The 17649-nt window shown below is 38.9% G+C and overlaps 1 protein-coding gene across 1 annotated transcript; it reads left to right on the top strand.

The window, feature by feature from the left end:
- The first annotated feature begins 813 nt into the window (after window positions 1-813).
- Window positions 814-16651, top strand: il6r (interleukin 6 receptor). The gene is made up of 11 exons (XM_066682272.1): window positions 814-1087; window positions 3671-4108; window positions 6649-6879; window positions 7382-7505; window positions 8784-8953; window positions 11020-11171; window positions 11379-11538; window positions 11739-11779; window positions 13066-13120; window positions 15019-15115; window positions 15377-16651. Exons 1-11 carry the CDS (start codon window positions 1003-1005, stop codon window positions 15561-15563), a joined length of 1740 nt encoding a protein of 579 aa, XP_066538369.1. The 5' UTR covers window positions 814-1002; the 3' UTR covers window positions 15564-16651.
- Window positions 16652-17649: the final 998 nt, after the last annotated feature.

The raw sequence follows: 17649 nt of genomic DNA, 5'->3' as shown, positions 1-17649 counted from the left end.
GAAATATAGTTACGTGTGAATCAGGCTACAGCATATACAGTAAGGTACAGTGTAGGGTTTGCATGTAGTGGCACATAAATGTTGCTTACAGTGTAGGTTTGATGCAGAAGCATAAATTGGCCTGTATTTGTGGTGTCTGTAAATTTAGGGTTTACATGAAAAACCATGGCATTCCCTTGTCACAAAGGGACGTCACTTTATACTGGTGCTTGGGGTGTGGGGCTACGAAGTGTAGCCTGTGTGTGTTTTTGTTCTCTGTACTAAAACAGGCTTTTGCTAAGAGCCATATTTTCCTTGCCACCTTTCGATGTAAAATTTCTACAGCATCAAAATGTATCTATCTTAGAGATTTCGCACTATTTTAACAATATAAATAATAATAATAATGTGGCTACTTTTGTCTTGTAGACATTGTGCCACCTGGTTCCTATCACACTCACTGAGAAGGGGATTTTGAGTTTTTAAATTTTTCGACAACAAACCAGTTCAGTAAAAAAAATGCTCTAAGTGACTGTTTACTTCTCAGTGACTGAATTATGCAGATATTTTGAAAATTATGTGAAATTCTCCTTTAAATATTGTAATATCTATCAGAAATTGTGGAGCTTTTGAAATTTTGGAGGAACTTGGGTTATTGTTAGTTTGACGCAGCTGTATTTTTATTTTAGGACAGTTCTGAGACCCTTGACACACTCGATATGTTTGTCTAAAGGGTTGAAATATTACGCAAGAATGAGTTTGTCCACAGAAGGGAGAGGGCCAGGCTTTAAAAAAACGTCGCTCCAACGTTAGACACATACTGGAAACCAAACACAAGCTTTTAGCAACCCCCTCCACACCCACAGAAGGCTGGACTTACCGCTGTCAGAAACGCAAAAAGTTAACTCTGAGTGTTTAGTTTGATTTCAGCTCTTATTTATTCGGAATATGTGTCGCCGTGGACATTTTCTTTCCGTTTTTGCTGTTCTAATACCGTTAGACATGGAGAACTGACGTTAAAAAATGAAACTCCTAATTCTCTGTGTGTTTGCTCATTTTGCTGTCAAAGTCCACGGAGTCCAAGAGATTGATATATGCCCTCGAAAAGGTAAGTCAATAAAGCTGTCAAACTGGATTAAAATGATAGGATTTGGAGGAGTGTTTGTGAGAATTAAAACTGAAGTAACGGACTTCGAGGACCGTTTAACATCATAATGTCCCGGATGAACCTGCGGCTAATTAACCATAGTTTAGTTAACTAGCTAACTAATTAATATTTACTGCTAATACAGCAAACCCAATGTTTTAACCAAATTGGCATGTACATATTGTTATTTTTGAATATTCACTGCTGAATAAGGCTATAAAACTGAAAACTTGGTCTCCCTATAAGAATTATCCGTTCCACCTTAAATGGTAGGATGTATTGTAAACGTCAGGCTGGTTAAGGTGGAAAGGAAGATGTCTATAAAGTTGTGGTATTAATAAATACCACAGTATTGGTATATCCTTGAGCCATGTCAATGAAGACCACGTTTAAATGTATTGTTTATGCGTTTTAATTAAAAAATTAATGAATTCTTAACACTGCAATTAAAGTTAATTCATGTCCCCAGTGATTAAATTAAGTTGGAATTGAAGTATATTTAAGGGCCTTATGGCATGGATATATTACATTCTATCAATTAAATATATCACTATATCCTAAAACTAATGATGACATTAAAGGTTAAATTTAGATTTAGATCTATCTATCTATCTATCTATCTATCTATTGACCCATCTACATACAAAAAGGTAAAAATGGACAGCCACAACAAAAAGGCACATTTTCTATGTTATGTTTCATTGGTCTGATATTAAACTGAATAAATAAATTGAAACTACAATGAAAATTTGTGAAAAAAAAGCCACATTTAAGTGTTCCCTGTTGAAGACAGGTTCACTTGTTTTTGACAAGTTATTCAGACAGTGTATTGTGACTATTACAGTCAGTGGTATCTATTTGTTTCAAATAGAAAGAGGGACTGTCCCTTTTAAATATGATTTTCGCTAAGATCAGTTCAACCATGAAAGATTCAAAACTGATTCATTCTCAGAGGTTCTCTCCCGTAACGATTTTACTGATTAGATTAATAAAACCGATTCTGAATCATAACATTTTCATACTTCCAATGTTAAATCTTTAACCTTCAATATTATTAAATGTTTTTTTAAATTAGAATTTAATACTTTAATGCAGGACATGAGTCTAAAAAAAATAGCAGTTAGAGGAAAGAAATAAGGAGCGAATGGAGAAGAATAAGAGCCAGTGGAAGGAAGAACTGAAAACAAGTGTGATGCAATTCAGTTATCTGTAAAAATCAGTCAACCACAACCATAGACTCACAAATATACACACACACTGGCTCTGCATTTTGTGTGTGTGTGTGTGTGTGTGTGTGTGTCTGTGTTTTAATTCATTATAATTCCTGTCAAAATGAACTATTATCATCACTATTTCAAGAAAAAAGTGTCTACAGCATCTAAAGCTCTAGATATTAGCTCTTAGCACAGATGAGCAAACATCAGTCAAGCAATGCCCGTTTTTAAAGGGAACCAAGGGCTCCTAAAATCTTCAAAACAAATATAGCCAGTTTTTATTCCACAAAAACACCAGTGAAAATAGAGGGATGTCCTGAGTTTTTAATTTGACGTTGACAATAATAAAATAGCTGTACTCCAAACATTTTTCAAATTCCAAATTTCTTTGTATTTTCTTGTCTTTATTAATTGAACTCAAACTCGAATTACATAAATCTGTCAAATTAATTTCATAATGTAAAAAAGCCAAAACGAAAAACAAAAGCAGACACTCGGTAAATATTTAAATACAAAACGGCAAATTCTGTTCTCATTTACATATCAAATGATAACACATCAGAACTGTAATAAACCAAGTCCGGAATATGCTGTATTATAACAACTGTATTACAATTACTAATACGGATCCTTTATTTGCAGTGAATTTTTATAGCATTTAAAAATTTTATTTAATACGATATACACTCTCAGAAGAAAAGTGTGGTACAAGTAAATTATTGTTTCTAATATTAGATGTTCTTATATTAAATATAAGAACATATTAGAATTATGTTGCCTAACTAAAGGGACTGAATATGTCGCCTGGAGGGTACCATCATTGTAGTAGCAACCTTTATTTTCCTGAGAGTGTAGCATTTAATACATTTATTGCTTGCAAATATATACTATCAGTATTAAAATAAATTTCAGATATTCTCCAATGATCTCCAGTGATTTTCACATTATAAACAGCTGCTGTAAAGACACCTAGTCACCTGAATATGTTAGTGATTTAGTGCTAAACCTATTTTAGCTGCCTCTATGTGGGGGGCCAACTTTATGGAGTAGAACCCAGTTCATTCAGAAACTACAAAGCACTTTGTTTTTTTCCAGTTGCACTTTATTTAAAAATAATAATAATAAATAATCACTTTCATAATAAGGTTTACAACCTTTTTGAGGTAGAAATAATGTATGGTACCTTTAAGTATAAGATGGGTTATATGGGAAATTCCTAAATATCATTGTCATCATAAAATTTTTGTGCAGATGCCAAGGGAACTTAATTGTCTTAATACTGTCTTTTACTGGCATTAGATCTTTTTTAAACTTCCCTTTCACTTCTCAGAACCTCCCCCTGGTGTGTTGCCATTGACCCTGGGTAGTGAAGTCGTTCTGGACTGCAGTGGTGCTGTCACTGTGAATGGTGTACAATTGGTGACCGCTACAAAGCAGAAGGAAAGACTTGGGAGAAGGAGAACAGCAACTGGACAATGGACAACTTCCCAAACAGAGGGAGATAGTACTGGTAAAACTGGAATATATCATTCTACAATCAAGAACACTGGCAGGTACCAAAACAAAACAGCCACTGGAAAATATGCTGAAGACAAAAGTGACGCTATAAGTACTGTTAAAACTCCTACAGTCACAACGCAGGAGCGGACTGGGACTGGGCAGGACTTTACTCTCAGCCAGTATGCCCAGCCAAACAGAGTACGCAGAGTTACAGAAGAAGGGGAAGCTTTTAGTGTAACACTGGAAATGGGGATCACCACTGAGAGGGGTATGAATATTTGCTGATAGTGCCAAATAATGATAAAAAATCTAAAAAAAAATCTAAAGTAATAGCATACACAAATCAACCATAATATCATGACCACTTCCTTTTTTCTACACTCACACTTCATTTTATCAGCTCCACTGACCATACGGGAGCACTTTGTAATTCCATAATTACAGAATGTAGTCCATCTCCTGCTCTGCATAAATTGCTAGCCTCATACCACCATGTTCATAAATGTCAGGACCCCCACAGGACCACCACAGAACAGGTATGAATTGGGTGGTGGAACATTCTCAGAACTCGAGGGGGAGCAATATGATCTAAAATAATATACCGATATTTCAGGGTATTTTGGCAATAATGATATTTCTGGCAATGTGACAAAACACTGAAACATACTTTAATTTATTTAAAAAATGTACTACAGTAATCCCTCGCTACTTCGCGGTTCATATTTCACGGTTTCGCTACTTCGCGTTTTTTTCAAGGGGGCTTTTTTATTATTTACATGTATTAGACTCAGCCTGTAGGTGACTAAATATATCATTTACAAGTATTTCTTACGTACAGTACATGTAATGTTCATGTCCACATCCGAGTGAAATTTACTGACGCTAAATCACAGCTTAGGAATGACTCTATTAAAGAAACTGGTAGGATATCACATGTAGTTCCAGCTGAAAAACATTATAGAATGACTGTTAATGCAAAGGGTGGGTTGTTAACAGCACAGGGAGGGTTTTAAAAGTCCAAATACATAAAATACATAAATACATACGTTAAATACATAAAAATCGGTCCTCTACTTGCTACAAAATAAATGTTATATTAATATTAATGATATTAAATAGTTGTATTTATTAGAAAGTATCATTTTACTACAAATGTAACAGTTTCAAACAATTAGAAGTGACAATAACATTTGCTTATTTTCTAAACATCAGTAACTTACCAAGAATCTTATTGTGTATATAAAATAATGTTGCATATAACTACACAACCAAAGTGCAGACACTTTAGTGTGCATATAAACAGCAAACCTAAACAATTATACAAAAAGTAACCTTAAAACTCCACCGTAAATAACAAAACAAATACAGGATAGCTGCTATGCTGAGTCAATATAGTTTATCTGCTTGGGTTAGAGCTCATTGGCTTTTGAACTATTTTAATGCCATTTTTGATTTTCCCCACTTTTAACCAAGTGCTTCTGCTTAAGGTGGTGAAACAGATTTGTTTATTGTTCATCTGAAACTTTGTAACCAAACAAATCCACAGACCCACTTTCCTCTGTCACTGTGGCTAAAGAACGTATGCCATATTATGGGTAACTGCATGACATTATGGTAACAAGTCAGAATATCACTACTATCACAAAATACTTTTTAAATTTTTATATATATTATTGCACAGCCCTAATCAGAGCTGCAGTGACACTGATGTGGTGGTGATCTTGTGTGTGTGTTGTGTTGGTACGAGTGTATCAGACACAGGAATATTCCACCAACCAAAAATATCCAGCGGACAGTGTCCTGTGTCCACTGATGTAACTGTGAAACAATAGATGAGCTACTGTCTCTGACTTTACATCTACAAGGTGTGTTTAACAGAGTGGACAGTGAATGGACACAGTGTTTTAAACATGCTGTGTCTGATCCAATCGTACTAGCGCAACACTCACTTACCCCTGTACACAAAAGCAGAAGACAAAGTGACAACCGTCCAGTCATTTCCTATGGTAGAATGAGATTTGTAGCCATGAATCAGCAACAAGCAGCAAGCAACACGGAGACAGGGCGACAAGCGACAAATCAAGCTGAGATTTTCTCTAATTTATGCAAATGAGTTATGATGCGGTTAAGCTACATTCTAAATGATTGGCTGCAAGAAATTATTTGAACCTATTAAAGACACAGGGGGGGGGGACACGGGGGCGCAGCAGGTAGGTGTCGCAGTCACACAGCTCCAGGGACCTGGAGGTTGTGGGTTCAAGTCCCCCTCCGGGAGACTGCCTGTGAGGAGTGTGGTGTGTTCTCCCTTTGTCTGCATGGGTTTCCTCCGGGTGACTGTCTGTGAGGAGTGTGGTGTGTTCACCCTGTGTCTGCATGGGTTTCCTCCGGGTGACTGTCTGTGAGGAGTGTGGTGTGTTCTCTGGGTGCTCTGGTTTCCTCCCACAGTCAAAAAACACACATTGGTAGGCGGATTGGCGACTCAAAAGGGTCCGTAGTTGTGAGTGAATGTGTGTGCGTTGCCCTGTGAAGGAGTGGCACCATGGTGGTCCTGACCATTTAAAAACAGGGTGAATGGGTGCAAATAAAGTATGCAGAGCAAGAGATGGACTACAGTCTGTAATTGTAGAACTACAAAATGCTCCCGTCTGGTCAGTGGAGCTGTGAGAATAAACCATGAGTGTGGAAACAAGGAGGTGGTCATAAAGCTGATTGGTGTATGTGTAAAAATTTAAATTTGTTGTTAATGTAGTGTTGATGATAAAATGGCATTAAAATGTCATTATTAACCCCATTATTGTTCCACTCCAGGTACAAATATGGAATACGAGGACTATGATGATTATGGTGATAATGAGGAGGGGCGGCGAGTGACCAGGGCTATTAAAAAACTCACACGCTGGACTCGCAATGGTCAGAAAGTTCGGGGTGTGAGAAGTGGAGGAGTCTTGAGACTGTCCGACATCCAATTAAACGACTCAGGAAACTACAGCTGCTACAAAGGAGGCCGGCTAATTTCATCTGTTAAAATCAGCGTGGGAGGTAGACAGACAAAATTCCATATCACATTAATATTGCTACATTCAATATTAGTGATGTTAGTGACAGTGTATAAAAAACATAAAGCTTGATGTAAAGTTGGTCAAATTGGCTTTATGAATGATCATCAAACCCCTCATCCTCTGGAGTGGTACATATTTTATTTTCAGTCAGAACTAAAACCTCATAGTCCACTGAATAATTAACTGGATAAAGTTATTGAGAAATGTGAGATTTCACTTTGCATTGATCCTTTTCCTGAAGAATAGTAACCAAATGTAATAATTATAATGTAAAAATAATGAAGCTGTATTTATATGTATGCATATACAGTTTCACTTTATACTATGTGCCTCTAATAACTGTCAAGTTACACACTGGCAACTGGCAAGAAAAGTCTAATTTATTAATTTTTTATTCATATTGTTACAGTTTCACTGCTCCTACTATAAATGTGTCTCGTTAGTACGTTTTTACAGATGGTCTTATATCTGTTTCATATCAGTTCCACCAGGAACATCTACGTTGACATGCCATAAGAAATTCCACACAAGCAAGGTTCGCTGTGAGTGGCTGTCCAAACAGCCCATTATTCCCCGGCCTCAGTGTTACCTGTTACTCGGACGAGGGTACGTACAAATTTACAGCTATGTGTGTGTGTGTGAGAAAGAGAGAGCTTTTACAATCAGTGCTTATAGGGGGCTTATTTTGAGGCTAAGCAGTGTGTACATATCACATATCACAAGTCAAGCATCTTTTCAATTGCTCTCTACTGAAACATATATCATATATAATATCACTCATAAAATGACATATATCTTTGCTCTTCCAGAGAAAAACTTGTATCTCCAAAATAGTTACATTAGAGGAGAAAATTTCAATGGAACTTTATGGAATTTTATTCCAAGTAATTTTGGAGCATTTCTATTGGTCCGTTTTTCATGAAATGACACCATGTGAACCAAACAGCTGCTGTGTTTGTATGTAGTAGAATAAAAATGAACATAATGGAGATACACTCTATTGTCAAAAGTATACACTCATAAACACACTCCTAAACCTTGTGAAAAGCCTTCCCAGAAGAGTTGAAGCTGTTATAGCTATGGATTAAAAATGGGATATCATTCAAGTTCATACGAGTGCAAAGGCACACGAGCGAATACTTTTGGCAATATAACGTATATATTTTTCTTTGTACAGCAGCAATATGTGATATAAAATTTGTGTTTATGTGCTGAAGCTGATTCATCAACTGTGCTCCAATCTCCACTTGTTTCCATGTTGTATGAACATTTCATGAATGCGTCAGTGAACAGTTTGTAAGATTTATTTGATAAACAATGGCAGGTGAAAGCGGTTTATTTATGTTATTTACTCATACAAGAGTACACCTTTGGATCATGTGTGTAACTGAGGACATGATGAAATTGCACTATAATCTTATGTAGAATTTTGCCACTGCCAATCCAACTCTCCACACAATCTCACTTATCTCTGCCGTTTGCAGGGCAGCTAGCAAGATGATGGACATTTGACAAATGTCTGAAGGATTAGTTTGAATTCTGCTTTGTAGCAGATGTTAGCATTAGCAAAAGCAACTCAAACTGGGCTATATCTAAATTTTGTTATCTCTCTCTCTCTCTCTCTCTCTCTCCCTCTCTCTCTCTCTCTCTCTCTCTCCCTCTCTCCATCTCTCTCTTTATCTCTCTCCCTCTCTCTCTTTATCACTCTCTCTTTATCTCTCTCCCTCTCTCTTTATCACTCTCTCTCCCTCTCTCTCTCTCTCTCTCTCTCTCGCCCTCTCTCTCTCTCTCTCTCTCTCTCTCTTTATCTCTCTCACTCCCTCTCTCTCTATTTCTCTCTTTATCTCTCTCGCTCCCTCTCTCTCTCTCTTTATCTCTCTGTAGGACTGAGAATTTTACTCATGTCCTCTGTTCATACTCTCCTGAGCGTTCTCGCTGCTGGTGTGCTATGCCCAGTGAAGAAGGTGACAAACAAACATATTTTGCCAAAATCTGCGTGGCAAACACAGCGGGCAGTTCCACCAATATCCAACACTACACCCCTCAGGATATCCGTGAGTGTGTGTGTGTTTGTGTGCTTGTCTGTCTGTCTGTCTTTCTGTATGTTTGGCACTTCCAGCAGGCCATCAGTCAAAGAGAGCACCGATGGCTCTCCATGGGTGAGTGGGATGATACATCCCACACTCCTTATCACAAGCACGTTGCTGAAGAGCGCAAATTCGAACAGTTCAACTCTCTCCAAGCATGTTGAGCTCTCCTGTAGCATTGGGTTGGCATTTCAACCAGTTACGTTCAACCATTACGGTCCTGGGGATCGAACCCGTAAACTTCTGGGCTAACCATTAAGTGTTATGTGATGTGTTCATTTGTGAACAGTGAAACATATTTGTGACTTGTGTTTAATTTGTGGAGTAACATTTACGCATTTGTAAAGTATTTTGAGACTAATCTCTCTCCGTAAGTGACAAGTTTCCTTGAATGTGATGGACCTCTAAGTATCTTAAAAAAAGTTCATGCTAGGCTTCATCCTGCCACCCTGGTGGTTTCAAATATTTGTTCTCACTGGTTATTGGGTAAAATGAGCTGAAAATGAATGTAATTATCTTCTGTAACATCAATGGATGTTAAGTTTCAGTTGTGATTAGATGATTTTTCCTGTGAATTAAATATAAGGTAAAATTGCCATTTAAATTTCAAACACTCTCCCATTTTTTGTCAATTTATGGTAATTATTGTGTAGTAATACAAATGATAGTTGTCATATTATTAAATAAATAAGTGATTCCGGGTAGGCTCCAGACCCACCGCGACCCTGAACTGGATAAGGGTTACAGACAATGAATGAAGGAATGAATAAAAAATAAGTCATTTGAAAATGGCAAGTGGGAATATATTAATCTTTTCTTTTCGGTTCTAACAAAGACAAAGCACTGAAAAAGCTTGTGTATTGATATGTTCTGTTGTTATGAATAATATCGTATCCAAAAGTACATGTGAGTTTTGGGTTAGATGACCTAAATGTAGTGATTTGGATGTTATTGATCAACAACATAGTGTGTTAATACTTTGTTTTTAGTGACAATTGTCATTTTTAATACTAAGCAACACTTACCATAAACTTACCATAAAATAACAAAAGAGCAGGAAATTACAATCATCTGATACATATTCTATTATTTTATATTTTTGCCAAAATACGACATTGGGCAAATAGACACTGTGCACTATTATTACCAGATTAAGTGTGTTTTCTATAGTGTGTGTTCGTTTATATTATTTTATTATTTTATATCATTTATTGTTTGTTATTATTAATCATTTGACTGGCGGCATCAAAACTTCACTATGCCATGTGTTAATCTATCACATTCACAGATTCATGAGAAGAGAACTGTCCCATTATTTAATTTTACGGTACATTAACTACAGCGGTTAATGTAGGGGTGGAAAACCCTTGTCCCCTGGGGCCACGTTCATATTTATAGATCTGGTCACGGGCCACAGGCCGCAACAAAGACATACTGAGACTTGTTTCTTCTTCACAAACACGTCTTCGACTTCGCAATGTGTTTGCTCCCGACGCACTTGCCTTCTCTTATCTTCCTTTCCATTGGTGTTGCTTTTCTTAAGATCAGCAAGGGCTTCTCCACTGGCGTTTATGTTAGTCAAATGGAACCCACTGGCTCTTTGTCTTGAAAGACAAGGCACTAGTTAGTTGCTTAGTTATTCCTGCAAACTAGAACTTGCAAATGCCAGTGATGCAGCTGCTGGGTGAAGCTGAGATCATGGGTCGGGCTGATTGAACAGTGCTCATTTTATTGCATAAAAACTATTATGACTATTACAGAAATCCAGGATATAAGCACTTAAAATGTAGATTACTGTGTATATGAAGGTGAATGTAGGGCCAAGGTTCCCCACCTTGAGTTCATTCATTCATTCATTATCTGTAAGCCCGTATCCAGTTCAGGGTCGCGGTGAGTCCAGAGCCTACCTGGAATCATTGGGTGCAAGGCAGGAATACACCCTGGAGGGGGCCACCTTGAGTTAATGGATTCTAATTCTCTCTCTCTCTCTCTCTCTCTCTCTCCCTCTCTCTCCCCCCCCCTACTTTCTCTAGTCAAGCCAGATCCTCCTGCAAAAGTGATAGTGAAAGCAGTAAAAGGTCAACCTCACACACTGGTCATAACATGGTCTTACCCTGCTACCTGGAAAAACTATTTTTATCATCTCCAGTTCGAGCTTAGGTACCGGCCTTTACTGTCCAAACAGGTGAGACATGTTGAGCAAATGTAAGACTCAACAATGAATAGTTTCATTTCTAATAGCAATGTAAAAGAGTGTCAGGGGCAGAACTTTTAATGGCATCCTATGTTATTCATTCCTAGGTTTATCTGGTAAACTGAACTAAATAAACCAGAGTCTCTGTGTGTGTGTGTGTGTGTGTGTGTGTGTGTGTGTGTGTGCGCTTATGTATAGTTCCAGCTCCGGCCACTTAACGGTGACCCACAGGACCTGATATTTTGGATCCAGGATGCTATGCCCAACGTTCAGTATGAAGTGCAGCTTCGAGCCAAAGACGAGTACGATGGTATATGGAGTGAATGGACCAGACCTGTGTATGCACGCACCTGGAAAGGTGACTACAACACACACTACGTACAATATATAGCCAAAGGTCTGTGGACACCTGCTCCTCCATTGTCTCTTATAATGGGAGATGTTCCCTGTACTGCATTAACAGCCTTTACTCTTCTTATAGGACTTACAGCAGCCATAAAAATTAATAGTAACTTCAAGTAGTCATACGCGAATAAACGCCTCTATTTCTCCTTGCAGCTCCCGAGCCAACGATCATCCCCGACACCTACACCAGTCTGGTGAGTTCTGTTTGTCCCTTTTTTACTTTACATTAGAAACTCCACTCTTCTCAGATCATAACCCAGTTGATGATTCACAACTTGTGTTTTCCATCATCAAGCTCTTCATCTGTGACGAGTTTAGTTTTATGAAGCCACTCTTGTTTATTTTTAGATGGTGAACAACTCTTGACCTAACAGCGATACTGACTTTTTACCCATGTGCAGCAGAGCACATTTTATGTATAATTCTTTTCCCCAATAAATATAATTCAGCAAATTAAAGCTAAATTGCGCTACGTTTTGAACTGCGTTAGATATCTTTATGTATTAATTTCACCCAAATACATGCATTAATTTATGTATTCATTTCACAAAAAGGAGTTCTGTCTGGATGGTCTGATACCTACATAAACATGAGACTCACAGTGCTGTTCTCCACAGCACTGAATGTTAGCGAATGAAGGAAGAGAGATGTGGCTTTCGAGTGAGTTGCAGGGAGCTCAGGGAAACAGAAAGAATCATGACTCACTCACAAATTCCTCTTATTTCACGCTTACATAGTGCAGATTTAATAGTAAATGTGCTTTAAAATGTGCCAAAGTGCATTCTCTGTGTTACATAACTTATCTTTTCACTTAAAAAATCAACAAAACATCATTTTAGACCAGGGACACCCAACCTTTTAATTATTTATATATTTATTGCATTTAATGTCAGTTTTAAGGAAGCTTTACAAAATAGTCACAACTCTTAATCAAACTATAAATATTTACTAATGGATTGTGTGAAACTACTTTGTGTTTTGATCAGAAGTTGCCAAAGTAGAGCTCTGGACTTCGTTTGTGAAGAGGCTGATAAATGTAGGCTGTTCTGGAGCTGGTTTATTTATTTTAACAGGAATTAAGACACATACTTTCATATACATGTCAAAACACAGGCAGAGTTTGAGTAGAGTGCGCCCTCTACTGGTAAGAGCTGTACTCACGTCCTCATCCAACTTTATTTCTGCAGTTTGTCTTCTTTTGGTGCAGGAACAGCCTGGGAAGGCTTTACATAGATATCAGCACATTGCTGGGAGCATTTGGTGGCATTCAGCTATATAAAAATATTTGATGTCAGGTACTGGGGTAATGAGGAGTTCTGGATCCCCAGCACTATCATGTCCCCCTTTAAAAGATAAGGATAATTACCCTTGCTACCGCTCTCCATCACATGAGTTCAGTGTGATGTATAGTTTCTTCAAAAGACTGAGCAGAGAAAACAGCACAGTGACTCTGGGTTCTCTGATTTGTCCACTCTCTAAGGAACCATTCTGGACCCTTTCTGAAGGTTCAGGAGATGAAGATGATCATGGATCGGGTGAGTGGGGAGATCCTCCATGGGGTGTTTGTGTGCTAGGCAGGTACCATAGGGAACAAAGTCCCCTCAGGGTTGTGCGTCCCTTAGATATGTGTTCATGTTTAGTGCTGCAATGTTTCCTGTTTTTTAGACTGTATTAAAATGAATGAAATAGATTCCATAGCTGAGCAGTTTAGACTTTTCATAATATTGCTGTCAGAAGAGAACCTTGTATCAATTCATAATTTATTCATCATATTAATATACATCACCTGCTGTACCAAGGGTCCACAAGAAATGGATCAGTGTTCTAAAATTGCTTAAGATATACAAAGTTGTGCAGGATATTTATATTTTTAGACTATATTTTTAGAAAGTTACAAAGTTTTTTAAGACAGCCATGATACTCTATGTTAGATTTAGATGCCCAATGTGAGCCCATAGGACGGCAGGCAATGTCGCAGTCACACAGCTACAGGGACCTAGAGGTTGTGGATTCAAGTCCCGCTCTGTGTCTGTGTGGGTTTCCTCCGGGTGACTGTCTGTGAGGAGTGTGGTGTGTTCTCCCTGTGTCTGTGTGGGTTTCCTCCGGGTGACTGTCTGTGAGGAGTGTGGTGTGTTCTCCCTGTGTCTGTGTGGGTTTCCTCCGGGTGACTATCTGTGAGGAGTGTGATGTGTTCTCCCTGTGTCTGTGTGGGTTTCCTCCGGGTGACTGTCTGTGAGGAGTGTGGTGTGTTCTCCCCATGTCTGTGTGGGTTTCCTCCGGGTGACTGTCTGTGAGGAGTGTGGTGTGTTCTCCCTGTGTCTGTGTGGGTTTCCTCTGGGTGACTGTCTGTGAGGAGTGTGGTGTGTTCTCCCTGTGTCTGTGTGGGTTTCCTCCGGGTGACTGTCTGTGAGGAGTATGGTGTGTTGTCTCTGTGTCTGTGTGGGTTTCCTCCGGGTGACTGTCTGTGAGGAGTGTGGTGTGTTCTCCCTGTGTCTGTGTGGGTTTCCTCCGGGTGACTGTCTGTGAGGAGTATGGTGTGTTGTCTCTGTGTCTGTGTGGGTTTCCTCCGGGTGACTGTCTGTGAGGAGTGTGGTGTGTTGTCTCTGTGTCTGTGTGGGTTTCCTCCGGGTGACTGTCTGTGAGGAGTGTGGTGTGTTCTCCCTGTGTCTGTGTGGGTTTCCTCCGGGTGACTGTCTGTGAGGAGTGTGGTGTGTTGTCTCTGTGTCTGTGTGGGTTTCCTCCGGGTGACTGTCTGTGAGGAGTGTGGTGTGTTGTCTCTGTGTCTGTGTGGGTTTCCTCCGGGTGCTCTGGTTTTCTCCCATGGTTCAAAAACACACATTGATAACTGGAATGGCGACTCAAAAGTGTCTGTAAGTGTGAGTGTGTGTGTTGCCCTGTGAAGGACTGGCGCCCCCTCCAGGGTGTATTCTTGCCTTGTGCCCAATGATTCCAGGTGGGCTCTGGACCCACCGTGACCCTGAACTGTATAAGGGTTACAGACAATGAATGAATGTGAGCCCATGGCTTGACTTTAATGACTAAAGAACAACTAAAGACAAAAAGTCAGCTGGTTATGGCATAATTTTTTGAGATTTGTGAAGTATGAATTTAAAAAATGAAGTAGCATGGCCTGTTAGGATAAAATGCTATAGTAATGATATGTGATTGTCAAATTACACCTGTACTTGTTTCGTTACATCTGTATTTGTTGCATTTTCTGTGTCCATCTGTGTACAGTTTGAAAATGAATAAACTATTCTTAGCTTTATTAGTATCAGGTTTTTGCAACATATTTTTGTGAGAACACAAACTTTCAGCAACACGGGTGAAACATGGCTGGAACGACAAACATGACTTTGAACCACGTTAATACTTACTCATATAGTTCTTCTATTGTCTCCCTCTTCATTTTGTCTCTCTCACTCTTTAACAGAGCATGAAGATGGCTCTGGTATAATGTGGCAGTATGTCTTATGGGCGTGTGTACTGTGCTTATTTACCATCTCCATCCTGATTATCTACACCCTCAGGTATTGCTCTCCTTTTTCATGCTTTCATTTAGTTCTTTCTTCTTCATGTTATGAAACAGCCATTATATTGAAAACAAGTGGTCTAAAGGTATCAGAGACTCTGTCCTCAACTGTTTTCAACGTGGCTGTCCCCATGAGGCAGGTCCACACTATAGAGCATAAACTGATTCATTCAAGATCTTCATTTCATTATGGGATGCACTCCTTCAACATTACTGCTTCCGTTTATGGCTCATTGCCGTCTGTTTGTATTTCCCTCAGGCACAGGGTAAGGTTCATGTCCAAAACGGATAAACAGAGCTGTGCGAGCATGCACTCTTCTCCTCCAGTGTTTCTCCAGCAACCCCTAATGAATCAACATCTGCAGCACTTCTTACCTGCACAAGAAGAGACAGGGGAAGGCATTACTTTACATAATTATGATTATTTTTTCTCTCTTGGAGACTGAAGTGAGGCTTTCTCTCTCTCTCTCTCTCTCTCTCTCTGTCTCTTTTTTGCTCAACCTCAGTATATCTCACTTCCTATCTTCATTTTTTCCTCTCCCTCAAGAGCCAGTAAAAGGAAATTCCATGTATATGAACTCATTAGCTCTACGTGGACAAAAGTTTGAAGACCTAGTCACATATCATTTCTGCTGAAGTAAAGGGTATTACTAGGAAGGTTCTTTGTTTTCTGCACAACAACATCTAACGTTAGATGTTGAAACATTTCTGGGAAGATTTGATGGCCGGGCATTAGTGAGGTCAGATACTGATGTTGGAAGACTAGTTCTGGATCACAAACACTACTCCAAATTGTCCCAAAAGTATTTGATTGACCTCCATCACTCCAGGTCCACAGTGCTTAAGGCCTTTAACACCAGCCTGGCCCATGCATCATACTGAGCATAAGACCTCTGTCTAGTGAGCCTATAACTTCACAGCATACTAGGTCAAGAAATAGGAAACAGCAGTGCTGTAAAACAATGTGGAAATTTGATCATGTCTCTTCAGGGCCTTTGGTTTGATAGGGTTTATGTGTTTTGTTATTGAGCGGCTACATTCTGTTCCTATGCTGTTAGAGACAAGCCTCAGTTCTATAAAAGCTCTCTTTGACCTGTATTTAAATAAAAAACGTACAAAAAGACAAAATGTGATGATTTATAATATATATATACCTATGTCATAGACTTTTTTTATAATATACATTTGAAGCCTACACCATTCTCCAGAAAGTTTACCACGTTTCTTTTTAACAGAACACTCACTGATCCAGTTTAGAAACAGGATGTTGTTATTCTTCCTGGACGGACATTCATTGTTTGAAATTAGCTCCACATATTTTCCACAAAGAGGGAGTGTCCGTTACGTGAAAACACCAAATGTCTTTGTACTGTGACTATTTAAATACAGGTCAAATCTGCATATCTGCACTTCATACTGTGGTGCTGGCAGCAGTCTTTGGACATATGCAGGCTTTCCATTTCCAGCATAAGCTTTTTGAGACTTTGTACATAATCTGTGCTGCAGAACGTTATTGGGTTTTGATTTTAATAAAGAGTGTATATTTTTCAAGTTTCTGATCTATTTTGTGATAATTCTTCATCCACCACGTCAGCAATTTAGGCCACTAATATAGCAGGCTCATAAATCACTGATGAAAATCCACATCAGTCTGAGAGAATAGCTACTTTAATACAATTAGTTAATATTGGGGCAGACTCAGAAATGGCAATTGGGAAACAGACAAACTTCACAAGCAAGTGCTCTTTTATTGCCTTATAAAGGGAAGACGGGAACAAGGCAACCCTAAAACAAGAAACTGGGCTAGGCTGCGGTGCATGCTGGGTCCTCCATTGAGAGACCCCAGACCCATCCAAAATCCCGTACAGCTATATTATATAAAAATGGTGTACCCAAGCACAATTCACATTCAGAGCTTAGGTCACAGTTGTTTTTATGGATTATGGCTTGGTTAAAAGTTAGGGTTAGGTTACGGGTTAGGTGTTAGTGCTGCACAAGCATAAACATCTTTGGTCACTATTGAGACATAAAGGGTGTGTGTTTTTTCAATGCAACACATTTTAAGAACTTTACCCCAGTTTTCAAGACTTACCAAATGTTTTTAATGCCCCCCCCCCACACACACACCTTCAGCCGCTGTATTTGAGCAATACTGTATATGTAAGTCAGGAATACAGCTATTCCGCCGTCCAAACCTGATATTAATAAGACGTATCACAGATGAATGGACGTTCTATGGAATAGTCTAAGATATATCTCATAAACGTCTGTGAGACGCAAGTGTGAATATGAGGTAATGTGGCAGATTTGAAACGCGTCGGTTCTCCACGATAGACCAAAGACGCATTGCAGATGAGCAAACTTTCTATTACGTATGCGTTCCAGACCATTGATACATCCAGCAGACGTCTCTAGTCTATGTGCTATCAGCGTTTGTTGTTAAGCTGTTGCCAACTGCTCGGGAAGGGAATTGTGCGCCCTACAAAACTCTTCTTCTTTCCTGCGTCGATCTCCTCGTCTAATAATGAACGC

The sequence above is a fragment of the Hoplias malabaricus genome, chromosome 10 (assembly GCF_029633855.1).
Source record: "Hoplias malabaricus isolate fHopMal1 chromosome 10, fHopMal1.hap1, whole genome shotgun sequence".
Classification (NCBI taxonomy): domain Eukaryota; kingdom Metazoa; phylum Chordata; class Actinopteri; order Characiformes; family Erythrinidae; genus Hoplias; species Hoplias malabaricus.
This window is presented reverse-complemented; position numbering and strand designations above follow the sequence as displayed.

What these genes read in the sequence shown, in the direction of transcription:
- il6r (XM_066682272.1), top strand. Translation starts at nt 1,003, where the DNA reads ATGAAACTCCTAATTCTCTGTGTGTTTGCTCATTTTGCTGTCAAAGTC. An exon ending in CTACACCCCTCAGGATATCC is followed by an intron (nt 8,954 to 11,019) that starts GTGAGTGTGTGT and finishes TACTTTCTCTAG; the next exon opens with TCAAGCCAGATCCTCCTGCA. An exon ending in CCGACACCTACACCAGTCTG is followed by an intron (nt 11,780 to 13,065) that starts GTGAGTTCTGTT and finishes CCACTCTCTAAG; the next exon opens with GAACCATTCTGGACCCTTTC.